At 70.3% G+C, this 20027-nt stretch overlaps 2 protein-coding genes across 2 annotated transcripts in view; one reads left to right on the forward strand and one right to left on the reverse strand.

Annotated features, from left to right (window-relative positions):
• LOC104019831 (complement C4-B) overlaps positions 1 to 17829 on the forward strand; it is an 82631-nt gene extending 64802 nt beyond the window's left edge. Inside the window, exons 43-52 of the mRNA XM_087734920.1 lie at positions 2946 to 3023; positions 4242 to 4436; positions 5641 to 5709; positions 8824 to 8919; positions 9642 to 9770; positions 11028 to 11114; positions 11406 to 11783; positions 13180 to 13349; positions 15439 to 15542; positions 16722 to 17829. Coding sequence (XP_087591046.1) covers positions 2946 to 3023; positions 4242 to 4436; positions 5641 to 5709; positions 8824 to 8919; positions 9642 to 9770; positions 11028 to 11114; positions 11406 to 11783; positions 13180 to 13349; positions 15439 to 15542; positions 16722 to 16966 — 1551 coding nt within the window. The 3' untranslated portion in view covers positions 16967 to 17829. The remainder of the gene's footprint in view (positions 1 to 2945; positions 3024 to 4241; positions 4437 to 5640; positions 5710 to 8823; positions 8920 to 9641; positions 9771 to 11027; positions 11115 to 11405; positions 11784 to 13179; positions 13350 to 15438; positions 15543 to 16721) is intronic.
• Positions 17830 to 18094: 265 nt separating this feature from the next.
• The window catches only part of LOC104009141 (tenascin-X), a 71075-nt gene continuing 69142 nt past the window's right edge, over positions 18095 to 20027 (reverse strand). The window contains 1 exon segment of the mRNA XM_087734921.1: positions 18095 to 18228. Coding sequence (XP_087591047.1) covers positions 18148 to 18228 — 81 coding nt within the window. The 3' untranslated portion in view covers positions 18095 to 18147.

Below are 20027 nucleotides of genomic sequence, written 5' to 3' on the forward strand. Positions count from 1 at the left end.
TGGGACCCCCGAACCCCCGGGACCCCCCAAAATCCCCCAGGACCCCCCAAATCCCCCTCAGGACCCCCGAACCCCCGGGACCCCCAAATCCCCTGGGACCCCCCAAATCCCCCGGGACCCCCCGAACCCCTCTGGGCCCCCCCAAATCCCCTGGGACCCCCCAAATCCTCTGGGACCCCCGAACCCCCCGGGACCCCCCAAATCCCCCTGCGACCCCCCCAAACTCTCCAGGATGCCCCAAAGCCCCAGCCCCCCCCGCCCCCCAAATATCCCTGAGACCCCCCCAAATCCCCCAGGACCCCCCAAATCCCCCGGGACCCCCCAAACCACACTGGGCCCCCCCAACCCCCCAGGGCCCCCCAAAATCCCCCAGGACCCCCCAAATCCCCCTCAGGACCCCCCAACCCCCTGGGTCCCCCCGAACCCCCCGGGACCCCCCCAACCCCTGAGCCCCCCCAAACCCCCCAGGGCCCCCCCCTCCCCCTCCCCCTCCCCCCAGCACTGTCGCAGCCCCCCGATGTCCTTGTCCCCCCCCCCCCCCGTGACGCGGGTCCCCTCCCCCCGTCCTTGTCCCCTCCCCGCCGCGGCCTTGTCCCCCCCCGCGTCCTTGTGGCCCCCGCCCCCCCCCGGGCCTCCCTTGACAGGGGGTCCCCGTGTCCCCAGGGGGTCCCCAGGGGGCCCCCACGGCCCTGTCCCCGGGGTGGCCCTGTCCCCATGTCCCCAAGGGGTCCCCGTGTCCCCAGGGGGTCCCCACGGCCCCAGGGGGTCCCCATCATGGTGTCCCCGTGTCCCCAGGGTGTCCCCGGGGTGTCCCCATGTCCCCGTGGTGGCACTGTCCCCATGTCCCCGGGGTGTCCCCATGTCCCCACAGTGGCACTGTCCCCATGTCCCCCAGGTGTCCCCGTGTCCCCGGGGTGTCCCCATGTCCCCACAGTGGCACTGTCCCCATGTCCCCACACCCGGGGCGTCCCCATGTCCCTGTCCCCGTGGTGGCACTGTCCCCATGTCCCCACAGTGGCACTGTCCCCATGTCCCCCAGGTGTCCCCATGTCCCCGGGGTGTCCCCATGTCCCCACAGTGGCACTGTCCCCATGTCCCCACACCCGGGGTGTCCCCATGTCCCTGTCCCCGTGGTGGCACTGTCCCCATGTCCCCCAGGTGTCCCCGTGTCCCCGGGGTGTCCCCATGTCCCCACAGTGGCACTGTCCCCATGTCCCCACACCCGGGGCGTCCCCATGTCCCTGTCCCCGTGGTGGCACTGTCCCCATGTCCCCACAGTGGCACTGTCCCCATGTCCCCCAGGTGTCCCCATGTCCCCGGGGTGTCCCCATGTCCCCACAGTGGCACTGTCCCCATGTCCCCCTGGGTGTCCCCATGTCCCCGTGGTGGCACTGTCCCCATGTCCCCCAGGTGTCCCCGTGTCCCCCTGGGTGTCCCCATGTCCCCACAGTGGCACTGTCCCCATGTCCCCACACCCGGGGCATCCCCATGTCCCTGTCCCCGTGGTGGCACTGTCCCCATGTCCCCACAGTGGCACTGTCCCCATGTCCCCCAGGTGTCCCCGTGTCCCCAGGGTGTCCCCATGTCCCCACAGTGGCACTGTCCCCATGTCCCCACACCCGGGGCATCCCCATGTCCCTGTCCCCGTGGTGGCACTGTCCCCATGTCCCCACAGTGGCACTGTCCCCATGTCCCCCAGGTGTCCCCGTGTCCCCAGGGTGTCCCCATGTCCCCACAGTGGCACTGTCCCCATGTCCCCACACCCGGGGCGTCCCCATGTCCCTGTCCCCGTGGTGGCACTGTCCCCATGTCCCCACAGTGGCACTGTCCCCATGTCCCCCAGGTGTCCCCGTGTCCCCGGGGTGTCCCCATGTCCCCACAGTGGCACTGTCCCCATGTCCCCCAGGTGTCCCCGTGTCCCCAGGGTGTCCCCATGTCCCCACAGTGGCACTGTCCCCATGTCCCCACACCCGGGGCGTCCCCATGTCCCTGTCCCCGTGGTGGCACTGTCCCCATGTCCCCACAGTGGCACTGTCCCCATGTCCCCCAGGTGTCCCCATGTCCCCGGGGTGTCCCCATGTCCCCACAGTGGCACTGTCCCCATGTCCCCCTGGGTGTCCCCATGTCCCCGTGGTGGCACTGTCCCCATGTCCCCCAGGTGTCCCCGTGTCCCCCTGGGTGTCCCCATGTCCCCACAGTGGCACTGTCCCCATGTCCCCCTGGGTGTCCCCATGTCCCCGTGGTGGCACTGTCCCCATGTCCCCCAGGTGTCCCCGTGTCCCCCTGGGTGTCCCCATGTCCCCACAGTGGCACTGTCCCCATGTCCCCACACCCGGGGCATCCCCATGTCCCTGTCCCCGTGGTGGCACTGTCCCCATGTCCCCACAGTGGCACTGTCCCCATGTCCCCCAGGTGTCCCCGTGTCCCCAGGGTGTCCCCATGTCCCCACAGTGGCACTGTCCCCATGTCCCCACACCCGGGGCATCCCCATGTCCCTGTCCCCGTGGTGGCACTGTCCCCATGTCCCCACAGTGGCACTGTCCCCATGTCCCCCAGGTGTCCCCGTGTCCCCAGGGTGTCCCCATGTCCCCACAGTGGCACTGTCCCCATGTCCCCACACCCGGGGCGTCCCCATGTCCCTGTCCCCGTGGTGGCACTGTCCCCATGTCCCCACAGTGGCACTGTCCCCATGTCCCCCAGGTGTCCCCGTGTCCCCGGGGTGTCCCCATGTCCCCACAGTGGCACTGTCCCCATGTCCCCACACCCGGGGTGTCCCCATGTCCCTGTCCCCGTGGTGGCACTGTCCCCGTGTCCCTGTCCCCCAGGGTCTCCCTCGCCCTGGGGTGGGATGTCCCCAGGGTGCCCCCCCCCCCCGGGTGCCCCCCGCCAGGGTGCCCCCCCCGGGTGTCCCCAGGGTGCCACCCCGGGTGTCCCCGTGTCCCCAGGTGCGGGAGATCTGCCTGATCTTCACCCGGGGGGTGGACTATCGGTGGCAGCGCATGGCGCTGGTGGCCCTGCAGGAGGTGGGTGCTGGGGGGGTCCCATGGGTGCTGGGGGGTCCCATGGGTGCTGGGGGAGGATTTGGGGTGCTGGGGGGTGCGTGGGTGCTTGGGGGCGGTTGGGGGTGTCCCATGGGTGCTGGGGGAGTCTGGGGGGGTCCCATGGGTGGTGGATGAGGATTTGGGGTGCTGGGGGTGTCCCATGGGTGCTGGGGGGTCTGGAGGGTCCCCAGGGTGCTGGGGGAGGATTTGGGGTTCTGGGGGGTCTCATGGGTGCTGGGGGGCATTTGGGGGTCCCATGGGTGCTGGGGGAGGATTTGGGGTGCTGGGGGGTCCCATGGGTGGTGGATGAGGATTTGGGGTTCTGGGGGGTCCTATGGGTGCTGGGGGAGGATTTGGGGTGCTGGGGGGATCCCATGGGTGCTGGGGGGCTCTGGAGGGTCCCCAGGGTGCTGGGGGTCCTATGGGTGCTTGGGGGCATTTGGGGGTGTCCCATGGATGCTGGGGGAGGATTTGGGGTGCTGGGGGGTCCCATGGGTGCTGGGGGGCATTTGGGGGTGTCCCATGGGTGCTGGGGGAGGATTTGGGGTGCTGGGGGGTCCCATGGATGCTGGGGGAGGATTTGGGGTGCTGGGGGGTCCCATGGGTGCTGGGGTGTCCCATGGGTGCTGGGGGAGGATTTGGGGTGCTGGGGGGTGTGTGGGTGCTTGGGGGCTTTAGGGGGGTCCCGTGGGTGCTGGGGGAGGATTTGGGGGTGCTGGGGGGTCCTATGGGTGCTGGGGGGGTCCCATGGGTGCTGGGGGAGGATTTGGGGTGCTGGGGGTGTCCCGTGGGTGCTGGGGGAGGATTTGGGGTGCTGGGGGGGTCCTATGGGTGCTGGGGGGTCCCATGGGTGCTGGGGGGCATTTGGGGGGTCCCGTGGGTGCTGGGGGAGGATTTGGGGTGCTGGGGGGTGTGTGGGTGCTTGGGGGCTTTAGGGGGGTCCCGTGGGTGCTGGGGGAGGATTTGGGGTGCTGGGGGTGTCCCATGGGTGCTGGGGGAGGATTTGGGGTGCTGGGGGGGTGTGTGGGTGCTTGGGGGCTTTAGGGGGGTCCCGTGGGTGCTGGGGGAGGATTTGGGGTGCTGGGGGGGTGTGTGGGTGCTTGGGGGGCATTTGGGGGGTCCCGTGGGTGCTGGGGGGTGCGCGGGTGCCCGGGGGGGTCGGTCGGGGGGCAGCGGGCCCCCACCCACGCCCGGGCGCAGGCGGCGGAGGCCTTCGTGGTGCGGCTGCTGGAGGACGCCTACCTCTGCTCGCTGCACGCCCGCCGCGTCACCCTCTACCCCAAGGACCTGCAGCTGGCCCGCCGCCTGCCCGGCCTGGAGGGGGGCCGCCTGAGGGACCCCCCCCCGGGACCCCCCCCCCCCCGGGACCCCCCCCCCCCCGGAACCCCCACCCCGGCATCCCCACCCTGGGATCCCCACCCTGAGACACCCCCCCCGGGACCCCCACCCCAGGACCCCCTCTGGGACCCCCACCCATGGGGACCCCCCCGGGATCCCCACCCTGAGACCCCCCTGAGACCCCCCCCCGGGACCCCCACCCTGGGATCCCCACCCTGAGACCCCCCCGGGACCCCCCCGGGATCCCCACCCTGAGACCCCCCTGAGACCCCCCCCCGGGACCCCCACCCTGAGACCCCCCCTGAGACCCCCCCCCCCCGGGACCCCCACCCTGGGATCCCCACCCTGAGACCCCCCCCTGAGACCCCCCCGGGACCCCCACCCTGGGATCCCCACCCTGAGACCCCCCCGGGACCCCCCCCCGGGATCCCCACCCTGAGACCCCCCCCCGGGACCCCCGGGATCCCCACCCCAGGACCCCCTCTGGGACTCCCACCCATGGGGACCCCCCTGGGATCCCCTCCAGGACCCCCCCTCGGGACCCCCACCCTGAGACCCCCCCATACGGATCCCACACCCATGGGGACCCCCCCCAGGAGCCCCCCGGGACTCTCCCCTATGGGACCCCCCGGGACCCCCACCCATGGGGACCCCCACCCATGGGACCCCCTGGGATCCCCCCGGGACCCCGACCCCAGGACCCCCACCCTGAGCCCCCCCAGTAGGGACCCCCCGCCATGGGGACCCCCCCAGGGACCCCCACCCTGAGACCCCCCCATGGGGACCCCCGGACCCCTGTCCTGCCCCCCCAGGCACCCATGGGGACCCCCCTTGGGGACACCCCCCCCCCCCCAAATAAATGTGCGTTGAACCCCCCGGGGGTCCCCCCCGTGATCGTGCCCTGGGGGGCGGGGCTTCCAGGGGGCGGGGCTTCCAGGGGGCGGGGGTAGGGTCCCTCCATTAGAGCGACTTGGGGGGGGGGGGGGTGGTGCTGTTTTGCGGGGGCGCAGGCCTCGGGGGCGGGGCTTCGGGGGGGTGGGGCCTGGGGGCGGGGCTTCGGGGGGCGGGGCCTGGGGTCCCCCCAATAAAGGGGCTGCGCGGGGCCCCCCCCCCCCGGGCGATGGCGGCCGCGCTGCCGCTGGCGCTGCTGGCGCGGCTGGGGCTGCTGGCGGCGGGGCGGGGCCGCGGGGGGCGGGGCCCGGGGGCGGCGGGGGCGGGGCCTGGCCCGCGGGGGGGCGCGCTGCACCTGCTGCACCGGCAGGGGGCGCTGCACCTCGCCCGCCTCGCGCGCCGCCACGGGCCCGTCCTGCGCATGCGCCTGGGGGGCGCGGTGAGTGCGGGGGGGGGGGCACCCCAAAACTGACCCTCCCCCCCCCCCCCCCCCCCCGGGACCCCCCACCCCCCCAACCCCAAACCCGCCCCTGGGCCCCCACCCCCCGGGGACCCCCTGAACCCCACCCCCCTCTTTGGGGACCCCGCCCCCCGAACCCCAATTTCCCCCTCGGGGCTCCCCCCGACCCTTCCCCCCCCCCGAACCCCCACCCCCCCCCGGGGACCCCAAACCCCCCCGAACCCCAAATTGCCCTTCGCCCCCCCCAGGGCTCCCCAGTCTTGCCCCCCCTTGGCCCCCCCCCCCATTTTGGGGTCCCCCCACTTTGGGTTCCCCCCCCCTCGATTTTGGGGTCCCCCCCGATACTTTTGCCCCCCCCCTTTGGGGTCTCTCCCATTTTGGGGTCCCCCCCGTCCTGGGGTCCCCCTCCACTTTGGAGTCCCCCCTTGGCCCCCCCTTTGGGATCCCCCCCCCTTTGGGCCCCCCCACTTTGGGATCCCCCCCTTTGGGCCCCCCCACTTTGGGGTCCCCCTTGCCCCCCCTTTGGGACCCTCCCTCACTTTGGGGTCTCCCCCCCTTTGGGACACCCCCTTTGGGATCCCCCCTTTGCCCCCCCTTTGCCCCCCCTTTCCCCCCCCTTGCCCCCCCTTTGGCCCCCCCAGCCCCGTCTCCCCCCAGAGCTGCTGGTGCTGAGCTCGGTGGGCCCCACCCGGGAGGCGCTGGTCCGCAACTGGGGCGACTGGTTGGGGCGGCCCCCCAGCTACCTGGGTACGGGGGGGCCGGGGGGGCTATGGGGCGGGGGGGGGCCCTGGGGGGGGGCGGCTATGGGGCGGGGGGAGCCCCTGTGGGGCGGGAGGGGGTATGGGGGGGGGGGGTGTCTCTATGGGGCGGGGGGGCGGGGGGAGGGTCCCTATGGGGCGGGGGGGTCCCTATGGGATGGGGGTATGGGGTGGGGGGGGGTCCCTATGGGGCGGGGTCTATGGGGCGGGGGGGGGGGGTGTCTATGGGTTGGGGGGGTCCCAATGGGGCGGGGGGGGGGTCCTTACGGGGTTGGGGGGGCTATGGGATGGGGGGTCTCTGGGGGGGGGGGGGGTCCCTATGGGGTGGGGGGGTCTCTGGGGGGGTGGGGTCCCTGGGGGGGGTGTCTCTGGGGGGCTGGGTGCGGGGGGTTGGGAGCCCCTGACGCCCCCCCCCCCCCCCCCCCCCCCGCAGCGGCGCTGGTGTCGCGGGGGGCCGGGACCTGGCGCTGGGCGGCCCCGGGCCGGGCTGGCGGCGGCAGCGGGGGGCGGCGCGGGGGCCCTGGCCCGGGCCGGGGGGCGGCTGCGGGGGCTCCTGCGGCGGCGGGGGCGGGCGCTCTGCGCGGTGAGAGACCCCCCCCCCCCAAACCCCTGCACCCCCCCGACCCCCCCCAACACCCCCCAACCCCTGCACCCCCCCCCCCCAAACCCCTGCACCCCCCCCCCGACCCCCCCCCCCCAACACCCCCCAACCCCTGCACCCCCCCCCCCCGACCCCCCCAACACCCACCAACCCCTGCACCCCCCAAACCCCCGCACCCCCCCCGACCCCCCCAACACCCCCCAACCCCTGCACCCCCCAAACCCCTGCACCCCCCCGACCCCCCCCAACACCCCCCAACCCCTGCACCCCCCCCGACCCCCCAACACCCACCAACCCCTGCACCCCCCCCCAACCCCCCGACCCCCCAGACCCCTGCACCCCCCGACCCCCCAAACCCGACCCCCCCTGCACCCCCCGTACCCCCAAACTCGAACCCCCCCAACCCCCGGACCCCTGCAACCCCCCCCGAAACCCCCTGCACCCCCCGAACCCCTGCACCCCCCGGCCCCCCCCCGAACCCCCCTGCACCCCCAACCCTCTGCACCCCCCGAACCCCCAAACCCCTGCAACCCCCCCGCCCCCCGCCCCGAACCCCCAAACCCCAACCTGCACCCCGCACCCCCAACCCCCCTGCACCCCTAAACCCCTCCCCGCACCCCCAAACCCCCCCTTGCACCCCAAAACCTCCCCGCACCCCCAACCCTGCACCCCCAAACCCGGGGGGACCCCCAGAGCACCCCCGAAACCCCCTGTACCCCAAACCCCCACACACACCCCAAAAGCACCCCCCGCACCCCAAAATCACCCTGCACCCCAAAACCCTGCACCCCGAACCCCCCCGCACCCCAAAATCACCCTTAGAGCCCCCTATAGCCCCCGGGGACACCCCCCCCCCGGGACCCCCAAAACGCCCTCGAAGCACCCCAAAATCCCCTTAGGGCCCCCCAGATTCCCTTAGTGCCCCCCCAGGCCCCCGGGACACCCCAATATCCCCCCAGGGACCCCAATACCCCCTTAGGGCCCCCCAAACCCTCTCAGGGCCCCCCAATACTCCCCTGGAGACCCCCAAAACCCCTTGCCCCCCCCCCCATATCCCCTAGGGCACCCCAACCCCCCTCAGGGACCCCAGTACCCCCCTATGCCCCCCAATCCCCCCTTGGGGTCCCCCAATCCCCCCTGTGCACCCCAAATCCCCCTTCAGGGACCCCAATCCCCCCTTAGGCCCCCCAATCCCCCCTGTGGACCCCAACCCCCCTCAGGGACCCCAATCCCCCCTTGGGGTCCCCCAATCCCCCTGTGGACCCCAACCCCCCTCAGGGACCCCAATCCCCCCTTGGGGTCCCCCAATCCCCCCTGTGGACCCCAACCCACCCTCAGGGACCCCAATCCCCCCTTGGGGTCCCCCAATCCCCCCTGTGGACCCCAAATCCCCCTCAGGGACCCCAATCCCCCCTGTGCACCCCAAAAGCCCCCTTAGGCCCCCCGATCCCCCCGTGGACCCCAAATCCCCCTTCAGGGACCCCAATCCCCCCTTGGGGTCCCCAATCCCCCTGTGGACCCCAAGCCCCCCTCAGGGACCCCAATCCCCCCCTGTGCACCCCAAAAGCCCCCTTAGGCCCCCCCGATCCCCCCCCGTGGACCCCAAATCCCCCTTCAGGGACCCCAATCCCCCCTTGGGGTCCCCAATCCCCCTGTGGACCCCAAGCCCCCCTCAGGGACCCCAGTCCCCCCTTGGGGTCCCCCAGTGCCCCCTGCTGACCCCCGGCCCCCCAGGAGCTGCGTTCCCACGGGGGGGCCCCCCTGGACCCCTTTGAGATCTTCTCCTTCCACACCTGCAGCACCATCGCCAGCCTCCTCTTCGGGGAGCAGGTGGGGGGTTGGGGGGGCCGGGGGACCCGGGGGGACCCAGGGGTCCGGGAGGGGGCCCCGGGGGGTGGGGGGACCCAGGAGTTGGGGGGGGGGGCCCAGAGGGGACCCAGGGGTCTGGGGGAGACCCAAGAGTTTGGGGGGGCCCAGGGGTCCGGGATGGGGGACCCAGGGGGTGGGGGGCCCAGGAGTTGGGGGGACCCAGGAGTTTGGGGGGCCCCAGGGGTTGGGGGGACCCAGGAGTTTGGGGGGGACCCAGGAGTTGGGGGGGCCCCAGAGGGGACCCAGGGGTCCGGGATGGGGGCCCCAGAGATTGGGGGGGGACCCCAGTGTCCGGGGGGGACCCAGAGGGGACCCAGGAGTTGGGGGGGGAGCCAGGAGTTTGGGGGGACCCAGGAGTTGGGGGGGACCCAGGGGTTGGGGGGGTCCCAGGAGTTTGGGGGGGGACCCAGGAATTGGGGGGGTCCCAGGAGTTTGGGGGGACCCAGGGGTCCGGGATGGGGGTCCCAGGAGTTGGGGGGACCCAGGAGTTTGGGGGGCCCCAGGGGTTGGGGGGCCCAGGAGTTGGGGGGACCCAGGTGTTTGGGGGGCCCCAGGGGTTGGGGGGACCCAGGAGTTTGGGGGGACCCCAGTGCCCAGGAGGGGACCCAGAGGGGACCCAGGTGTCCGGGGGGGGGCCCAGGAATGGGGGGGGGGGGGGGGGCAGGGGTCTGGGGGGGCCCCAGGAGTTTGGGGGGGTCCCCCAGGTGCCCCCCGAGGCCGAGGTCCGGGCCTTCGCCCGCTGCCTGGTGGAGCTGCTGGAGGTGTGGGGCTGGGCCAGCGTCCGCGCCCTCGACCTGCTGCCGCCGCTGCGGGTGAGCCGGGGCCGGGCCCTATGGGGCCGTATGGCCCGGGGGGGCCCTATGGGGCCGGGGGGGGGGTATGGGGTCTATGTGGGGGTGGGAGGGGGGGGTATGGGGTCTATATGTGGCTGGGAGGGGCGTTATAGGGGCTATTTGGCCCGGGGATGGGGTCTATGTGGGGCTGGGGGGGTGTTATAGGGTCTATGTGGGGCTGGGAGGGCGTTATAGGGGCCATATGGGGCTGGGCAGAGGGTTTCTAGGATCTATGGGGCCTTGGAGGGGTCTGTATGGGGCTGGGATGGGGGGTTATAGGGGCTATATGGCCCGGGGGGGGGGGGATGTGGGGCTGGGAGGGGGCAGTTATAGGGTCTGTATGGGGCTGGGAGGGCATTATAGGGTCTATATGGGGCTGGGGAGAGGATTTCTAGGATCTATGGGGCCTTGGAGGGGTCCGTATGGGGCTGGGGAGGGGCTGTATGGATGTGGGAGGGGGCATTATAGGGGCTATATGGCCCTTGTGTGGGGGGGAGTATATGGGGCTGGGGGAGGGTATGTGGGGCTGGGAGGGGGGCTATGGGGTCTATATGGGGCTGGGGAGGGGCTGTATGGCCCTGGGAGGGGGGTTATTGGATCTCTGTGGGGCTGGGAGGGTTTTATAGGGTCTATATGGGGCTGGGAGGGTTTATATGGGGTTGGGAGGGGGGTTATAGGGGCTATATGGCCCTGGGGGGGGTGTATGTGGGGCTGGGGGGGCAGTTATAGGGTCTATATGGGGCTGGGGAGGGGCTCTATGGCCCTGGGAGGGGTCTTACAGGGTCTACATAGGGCTGGGCGGGGGCTATAGGGTCCATACGGGGCGGGGGAGGCGCTGATATGGGCTCGGGGAGGATGCACGAGGTGGGGAGAGGCCGGGGGTCGTAGGGTCCGTAAGGAGACGGGTGCTCTATAGGGGGCTGGGGGGCCGTATGGGGCTGGGAGGGGCGGTTACGGGGGTTATATGGGGCTGGGATGATCTATATGGGGGGTAAAGGGTCTATAGGGCCCTGGGGGGGGGGTGTTTATGGTCTATATGGGTCTGGGGGAGTCTATAGGACTGTGGGGAGCGTCTATAGGGTCTGGGAGGGTGGCCTATAGGGTCTATACGGCCCGGGGGGGGGCAGCTATAGGGTTTCTATGGGGCTGAGGGGGGTTCTAGGGCATCTCTGGAGGAAGGGGATCCATAGGGGCCCGGGGGGGGGGGGGTGTCCCTATGGGATCCATACGTCCCAGGTCCTGCCCAACCCGGGCCTGCGGGAGCTGCTGCGCCTCGTCCAGCGCCGCGACGCCTTCGTGGAGGCCCAGATCCGGCGGCACGAGGTCGGGGGGGCCCCGGGGTCGGGGGGGGACCCCAGAGTCCGGGGGGGGGGGACCCCGATGTCTGGGGGGGACCCCAGAGTCTGGGGGGGACCCCGGTGTCTGGGGGGACCCTGGTGTCTGGGGGTGGGGGACACCCCGGTGTCCTAGGGGGGACCCCGGTATCTGGGGGGACCCTGACGTCTGGGGGGGACCCCGGCATCTGGGGGGGACCCCGATGTCTGGGGGGGACCCCGGTGTCTGGGAGGGACCCTGGCATCTGGGGGGGGACCCCGGTATCTGGGGGGACCCTGACGTCTCAGGGGGGAACCCCAGAGTCCGGGGGGGACCCCAGTGTCTGGGTCGGACCCCAGTGTCCTGGAGGGGGACCCCCGGTATCTGGGGGGACCCCGGTGTCTGGGAGGGACCCCAGTGTCCGGGGGGGACCCCAATGTCTGGGGGGGACCCCGGTGGCGGGGGGGGACCCAGCGGCCCGTGTCCCCGCAGGAGTGCCCGTCCCCGCCGGGGGACACGGTCCTGGGGGCGCTGCAGGGCCGGGACCCGGGGGTGCGGGGGGGTCCCCTCAGCGCCCCCCGCCTCCACATGGCCCTGGTCGATCTCTTCATCGGGGGCACCGAGACCACGGCCGCCGCCCTGGCCTGGGCCGTCGCCTTCCTGCTGCACCGCCCCGAGGTGCCACACGCGTGTCACCCCCGTGGCCGTGGCCCCACGCGTGGCCCTGGGGGGGGTCCCCTCGCCCCAGGGGGTCCCGTGTCGTCCCCCCCCCCCCCCCGTGTCCCGCGTGCCCCCTGTGTCCCACTCCCCGTGGCCATCGCCATCCCCCTGCACCGCCCCGAGGTGCCACGCGTGTCACCGCTGTGGCCCCGAGTCCCCACGCGTGTCCCTGGGGGGGTCCCACGGCCCCACCCGTGTCCTGTGTGTCCCCCGTCTCCCATCCCCGTGGCCGTCGCCATCCCCTTGAACCACCCCGAGGTGCCACACGCGTGCCACAGCCATGGCCCTGTCCCCACGCGTGGCCCCGAGTCCCCACGCGTGGCCCCAGGGGGTCCCACGTCCCCACCCGTGTCCCGTGTGCCCCCCGTGTCCCGTCCCCGTGGCCATCGCCACCCCCTGCACCGCCCCGAGGTGCCACACGCGTGTCACCGCCGTGTCTGCATCTACACACGTGTCCCCATGGGTGTCCCCAGGGCGTCCCATGTCCCCGCTCGTGGCCATCGCCACCCCCCTGCTCCACCCCGAGGTGCCACACGTGTGCCACAGCCATGTCCGTGTTCCCACACATGTCCCCAAGTCCCCACGTGTGTCCCCAGGGGGTCCCATGTCCCCACCCGTGTCCCGTCCCCGTGGCCATCGCCACCCCCTGCACCGCCCCGAGGTGCCACACGCGTGCCACAGCCATGTCCACATCCACACGTGTCCCCAGGGGGTCCCATGTCCCCACGTGTCCTACATGTCCCCTGTGTCCCTCTCCCTGTGGCCATCACCGCCCCCCTGCACCGCCCCAAGGTGCCACACGCGTGCCACCACGCACGTCCTATGTCCCCACGCATGTCCTGTGTCCCGTGTGTCCCCCGTGTCCCGTCCCCGTGGCCATCGCCACCCCCCTGCACCGCCCCGAGGTGCCACACGCGTGTCAGTGCCATGTCCACATCCTCACACGTGCCCCCATGGGTGTCCCCGGGGCGTCCCATGTCCCCACTCATGGCCATCGCCATCCCCCTGCTCCACCCCGAGGTGCCACACGCGTGTCACTGCTGTGTCCGTGTCCCCGTGTGTGTCCCCGAGTCCCCACGCGTGTTCCCAGGGGGTCCCATGGCCCCACCCGTGTCCCGTGTGCCCCCCGTGTCCCGTCCCCGTGGCCATCGCCACCCCTTGCACCGCCCTGAGGTGCCACACGCGTGTCACCGCCGTGTCACATCCGTGTCCCCCCCCATGTCCGTGTCCCCGCGCGGCGCCTCGGTCCCCTTCACGTCCCCACCGTCGGCACCGCTGCCCCCCGCCCCCGCTGCCCCGTGCCACGCGTGTCCCCCCCGCCCGTGTCCCACGCGTGTCCCCCGCGTGTCCCCAGCTGCAGGAGCGGCTGCGGGCGGAGCTGTGGCGGGAGCTGGGCCCCGCCGGGACCCCCCAGGCCGGCGACGCCGGGCGCCTGCCCCTCCTCCACGCCACCGTCGCCGAGACCCTGCGCCTGCGGCCCCCCGCCCCCCTGGCGCTGCCCCACTGCGCCCGCCGCCACACCAGGTACGGCCGGCAGAAACCAGTGCGGACCAGTACGAGCCGGTACGGACGGGCGGGTAATGGTAGGAACCAGCGTGAACCACGACAGACCAGTTAGGGACCACCGGGCTGAGGCTACAGCACTGTGCAGCAATGTGTTTCAGTGTTTTGCACCAGTATGGACCAGTTTAGATGCGTATGGACCACTATGAACCACTATAGACCAGTTTAGATGACTACGGCCTAGTAGGAACCAGTATGAACCACTACAGACCAGTTAGGGACCACTGGGCTGAGGCTGCAGCACTGTGCAGCAATGTGTATCCGTGTTTTGAACCAGCATGGACCAGTTTAGATGCATATGGACCAGTTTAGATGCGTATGGACCACTATGAACCACTATAGACCAGTTTAGATGACTACGGCCTAGTAGGAACCAGTATGAACCACTACAGACCAGTTAGGGACCACCGGGCTGAGGCTGCAGCACTGTGCAGCAATGTGTTTCAGTGTTTTGCACCAGTATGGACCAGTTTAGATGCGTATGGACCACTATGAACCACTATAGACCAGTTTAGATGACTAGGCCTAGTAGGAACCAGTATGAACCACTACAGACCAGTTAGGGACCACCGGGCTGAGGCTGCAGCACTGTGCAGCAATGTGTATCCGTGTTTTGAACCAGTTTAGACCAGTATGAACCAGTTTTGACCAGTATGGACCCATGGGCATTAGGTTGTAGCACCGTGCACCAGTGTGTATCAGTGTTTTGGACCAGTATAAACCAGTAAGGGCCAGTATAAGCCAATACACAGCAGTATAATCCAGTGTAAACCAGTACAGACTGGTCTGGACAACTCAGTGTCAGTGTTTTAAACCAGTATAGACCAGTATAGACCAGTATGGAGGACAAGGCATCAGGTTGCAGCACTGCGCACCAGTGCCTGGCACTGCTTTACACCACTCCAGACCAGTATAAATTGGTCCCAGCAGAGACCAGCATGGCCCAGTACAACCCAGTATAGCCCAGTGCAGCCCCAGTAAGAAAGGGAACAACCATTACAGCCCAGTACAAACCAGTATTTCCCAGTAGAGCCCAGCAGGTCCCAGGAGGCCCCCAGGAGACACCCAGTAGATCCCAGTAGGCCCAGCAGGTCCCAGTGGATCCCAGCAGAGCCCAGTATTTCCCAGTAGGCCCCAGCAGACCCCAGTAACCCCAGCAGAGCCCAGTAGGTCCCAGTAGACTCAAGTAGGGCCCAGTAGATCCCAGCAAGGCCCAGCATGCCCCAGCAGGTCCCAGTATCTCCCAGTAGGTCCCAGCAGGCCCCAGCAGCTCCCAGTAGACCCTGATAGACCCCAGTAGCCCCAGCAGAGACCAGTAGAGCCCAGAAGATCCCAGGAGGTCCCAGCAGGCCCCAGTAGACCCCAGCAGAGCCCAGTAAATCCCAGTAGACCCCAACAGACCCCAATAGGCCTCAGCAGGTCCCAGTAGACCCCAGTGGACCCCAATAGATCCCAGTGGATCCCAGTAGGCCCCAGTAGATCCCAGCAGGCCCCAGCAGACCCCAGTACATCCCAGGAACCCCCAATAGGCGCCAGTAGGCCCCAGTAGACCCCAGTAGATCTCTATAAACCCCAATAGACCCCAGTAGGTCCCAGTAGACTTCAGCAGGTCCCAGTATGTCCCAGAGAGCCCCAGTATGTCCCAGTAGACCCCAGAAGGTCCTGGGAGGGCCCCAATAGACCCCAACAGATCCCAGTAGACCCCAGGAGAGTCCAGCAGATCCCAGTGGGCTCCAGTAGACCCCCAGTAGATTCTTGTAGACTTCAGAGAGCCCCAGCGGGCCCCAGCAAGTCCCAGTAGGCCCCAGTAGAGCCCAGTAGGCCCCAGGAGAGTCCAGCAGATCCCAGTGGGCCCCAGTAGACCCCCAGCAGATCCTCGCAGACTCCAGAGAGCCCCAGTAGGCCCCAGCAGGTCCCAGTAGGCCCCAGCAGAGCCCGGTAGATCCCAGTAGGCCCCAGCAGAGCCCAGCAGGTCCCCGTAGGCCCCAGTAGACTCCAGTACATCCCAGCAGACCCCAGTACATCCCAGTCCCGCCCTGTCCCCTCCCAGTGTCGGGGGCATCCCGGTGCCGGCGGGCTCCATCCTGGTCCCCAACCTCCTGGCTGCCCATCAGGACCCCGAGATCTGGCACCACCCCGAGGCCTTCCTGCCCGGTACGCATGGGTGCTGGGGCCCTCCTGGGTGCTGGGTCCCTCCTGGGTGCTGGGGGCTTCCTGGGTGCTGGGGTCCCCTCCTGGGTGCTGGGGGCTTCCTCTTCCTGGGTGCTGGGGGCCCCTCCTGGGTGCTGGGGGCTTCCTGGGTGCTGGGGTCCCCTCCTGGGTGCTGGGGCCCTCCTGGGTGCTGGGGGCCCCTCCTGGGTGCTGGGGCCCTCCTGGGTGCTGGGGGCTTCCTGGGTGCTGGGGGCCCCTCCTGGGTGCTGGGGCCCTCCTGGGTGCTGGGGCCCTCCTGGGTGCTGGGGTCCCCTCCTGGGTGCTGGGGGCCCCTCCTGGGTGCTGGGGGCTTCCTGGGTGCTGGGGGCCCCTCCTGGGTGCTGGGGGCTTCCTGGGTGCTGGGGGCCCTTCCTGGGTGCTGGGGCCCCTCCTGGGTGCTGGGGGCTTCCTGGGTGCTGGGGTCCCCTCCTGGGTGCTGGGGCCCTCCTGGGTGCTGGGGGCTTCCTGGGTGCTGGGGGCCCTTCCTGGGTGCTGGGGCCCCTCCTGGGTGCTGGGGGCTTCCTGGGTGCTGGGGGCCCCTCCTGGGTGCTGGGGCCCTCCTGGGTGCTGGGGCCCTCCTGGGTGCTGGGGTCCCCTCCTGGGTGCTGGGGGCTTCCTCTTCCTGGGTGCTGGGGTCCCCTCCTGGGTGCTGGGGGCTTCCTGGGTGCTGGGGTCCCCTCCTGGGTGCTGGGGGCTTCCTCTTCCTGGGTGCTGGGGTCCCCTCCTGAGTGCTGGGGCCCCTCCTGGGTGCTGGGGGCCCCTCCTGGGTGCTGGGGGCTTCCTCTTCCTGGGTGCTGGGGTCCCCTCCTGAGTGCTGGGGCCCCTCCTGGGTGCTGGGGGCCCCTCCTGGGTGCTGGGGCCCTCCTGGGTGCTGGGGGCCCCTCCTGGGTGCTGGGGCCCTCCTGGGTGCTGGGGGCCCCTCCTGGGTGCTGGGGGCTTCCTGGGTGCTGGGGGCCCCTCCTGGGTGCTGGGGGCTTCCTCTTCCTGGGTGCTGGGGCCCTCCTGGGTGCTGGGGTCCCCTCCCGGACGCTGGGGTCCCCTCCTGGGCACCGGGGTCCCCTGACCCCTGGGCGGGTGGGTGCCCCCCCGGGCACTGGGTGCCTCCCGGCGGCGGGGGCCCCTGCCCACCCCCTGCCCCCCCAGAGCGGTTCCTGGAGCCGGGGGCTCCCTGGCGGGCGCTGGTGCCCTTCGGCTGCGGGGCCCGATCCTGCCTGGGCGAGGGCCTGGCGCGGGCCGAGCTCTTCGTCTTCCTGGGCCTGATCCTGCGGGAATTCCGCCTGGAGCCCCCCGCCCCGGGGGCCCTGCCCTGCCTGCAGGTGTCGGCAGGCACCGTCCTGCGCTGCCCGCCCTTCCGCGTCCGCATGGTGCCCTGCCAGCCCCCTGCCTGACCCGGCGCCTCGGGGGCTGCCTGCTGCCTGCACCCCTGCCTGCCCGGGGCCTCCTGCCTGCACCCCTGCCTGCCTGAGGCCACCCAGACACCTGGGGCTGCCTGCACCCCTGCCTGCCCGGGGCCTCCTCCTGCCTGCACCCCTGCCTGCCCACGGCCTCCTCCTGCCTGCACCCCTGCCTGCCTGAGGCCACCCAGGTGCCCGTGGCCTCCTCCTGCCTGCACCCCTGCCTGCCCACGGCCTCCTCCTGCCTGCACCCCTGCCTGCCTGAGGCCACCCAGGTGCCCGTGGCCTCCTCCTGCCTGCACCCCTGCCTGCCCACGGCCTCCTCCTGCCTGCACCCCTGCCTGCCTGAGGCCACCCAGACACCTGGGGCTGCCTGCACCCCTGCCTGCCCGGGGCCTCCTGCCTGCACCCCTGCCTGCCTGAGGCCACCCAGGTGCCTGGGGCTGCCTGCACCCCTGCCTGCCCGCGGCCTCCTCCTGCCTGCACCCCTGCCTGCCCACGGCCTCCTCCTGCCTGCACCCCTGCCTGCCTGAGGCCACCCAGGTGCCTGGGGCTGCCTGCACCCCTGCCTGCCCGCGGCCTCCTCCTGCCTGCACCCCTGCCTGCCTGAGGCCACCCAGGTGCCCGTGGCCTCCTCCTGCCTGCACCCCTGCCTGCCCGTGGCCTCCTCCTGCCTGCACCCCTGCCTGCCCGCGGCCTCCTCCTGCCTGCACCCCTGCCTGCCTGAGGCCACCCAGGTGCCCGTGGCCTCCTCCTGCCTGCACCCCTGCCTGCCTGAGGCCACCCAGGTGCCTGGGGCCTCCTCCTGCCTGCCTGGGGCCTCCTGCCTGCACCCCTGCCTGCTGGGGCCTCCCTGCTGCCTGCATCCCCGCCGTCCTTCCCGACCCACCCGGACGCGGGGGTGTCCCCCCCCCCCCCCCCCCCGGCACCCAGCACCCAGCCACCGGGGGGTCCCCTCCTTGCCCCCCCCCCCGCCGCCGCTGCCGCCCGGACGCCGGGGTTCACCGCGGGGAGGGGGTTACAGGCAGCTTTTATTACCCCACCCCCCACCCCCCCATAAAAGCTTCGCCTCTGACCCCCCCCCCCCCCAAGTCCTGCCTCCTTCCTGGGTGCCCCCCCGGACGCCCGGGTGCCCCCCCGGACACTTGGGTGCCCCCCCGGACGCCCGGGTGCCCTCAGTCGCGTTGCGGCCGCAGCTTCATCTCGGTGAAGGGGATGGAGAACTCGAAGCCTTTCCAGGGAAACCAGTTGATGCCCTGGGGAGATCCAGGGCGGGGACCATCAGGCCCTATAGGCACCCTATAGGCACCCTACAGACCCCTGTAGGCACCCTACAGGCCCCTATAGAACCCCCCCCCCCCCCCCCGCCCCAGGCCCCAGTGCTCCCATAGGGGCCCCATGCCCAGCCAGAGGGGATCTGGGGCTAGCTTCTATAGGGTCTGGAGCCTACGGAGCCCCTATGGAGCCTATAGGGCGTGTGGCCTCGTGGTCCGCGTAGCCCCCCGAGCGCCCCCAGGCCCCATAGGGTCCCCGGTCACTGCTGTGGGCAGTGCCATAGGGGTGCTGTGCCCCACAGTGCCCATATAGGTTCCCCCCCCATAGGACATCCTCCCCCGTAGCCCCTATAGAACTTCTTATAGTCACTATAGCCCCTTGTGACCTCCATAGGACCCCCCCGTCTCCTGTAGACACCCACATAGCCCCTTATAGACCCCCCCATATACTTCTATAGGTCCCCCTGCGGCCCCTATAAACATCTGCGTGCCCCTATAAACCTTCTTATGACCCATAAAGGCCTCTGTATGGCTCATATAGCCCCTAAGGCCTCTCTGTGGCCCCTTATAGACCCCCATATAGCCCCTATAGGTGCCTGTATGCCCCTACAGGCCCCCTCCACGGCCCCTTTAAACACCCGTATGCCCCTGGAGGCCTCCCTGTTGGCCCATATAGCTCCCCTGTAGTCCCTATAGACCCCGCCATGGCTGCTTTAGGTCCCTGGTGGCCCCTATAGTCCCCTCTTCTGTCCCTATGGCTCCCTACAGGTCTCCCCAACAGCCCCTATATGTCCCCTATGGCACCTACAGACTCCATTATAGTCCCCTCTAGTCCCTGTTAACTGCACTCTGGCCCCATTGGCCCCCTCCAGTCACCCCCTATAGGTCCCCCGTGGCCCCATAGGCTCTCTATGGCCCCTATAGCCCACCCCATGGCCCCTACAGCCCCCATTAAGCACACTCTGGCCCCATCAGCCCCCTCAGGTTGCCCCCTATGGCCTCCTCTAGGTCCCCCTGGCTCCTATAGGCCCCCTATGGCTCCTGTACGCACTCTATGGCCCCTATAGACCCTATTATGTCCCCCTACAGCCCCCATTAACAGCACTCTGGCCCCATTGGCCCCCTCCAGTCGCCCCCTATGACCCGCTATAGGTCCCCCGATAGGATCCCCTGGCCCCTATAGGCTCCCTATGGCCCCTATAGACCCCATTATGGCTCCTGTAGACTCCCTTGTGGTCCCTATAGACCCCATTATCTCCCATTAACTGCACTCTGGACCTATAGGCCTCATCAAGTTGCCCTCTCTGCCCCCCTATAGGACCCCATAGGGCCCCTGTGGACCCCCATTATGGCCCTCTTCAGCCCCCACTAACTGCACTCTGGCCCCCTATAGGTCCTCATAAGCCCCCTATAGGTCCCATCATGTCCCCTATGGCCCCCTATAGACCCCATCATGGCCCCTATAGGTCCCCATAGGCACCTTATAGACCCCATCACGGCCCCATAGGCCCCTATAGACACCATCATGGCCCCTATAGGCCCCCATAGGCCCCTATAGACCCCATTATGGCCCCCTTCAGCCCCCACTAACTGCACTCTGGCCCCCTATAGGTCCTCATAAGCCCCCTATAGGTCCCATCATGTCCCCTATGGCCCCCTATAGACCCCATCATGGCCCCTATAGGTCCCCATAGGCACCTTATAGACCCCATCACGGCCCCATAGGCCCCTATAGACACCATCATGGCCCCTATAGGCCCCCATAGGCCCCTATAGACCCC

This window comes from Nipponia nippon, unplaced genomic scaffold (assembly GCF_047370975.1).
Source record: "Nipponia nippon isolate SJK-2023a ecotype South Korea unplaced genomic scaffold, ASM4737097v1 scaffold_50, whole genome shotgun sequence".
NCBI classification, from domain to species: Eukaryota; Metazoa; Chordata; class Aves; order Pelecaniformes; family Threskiornithidae; genus Nipponia; species Nipponia nippon.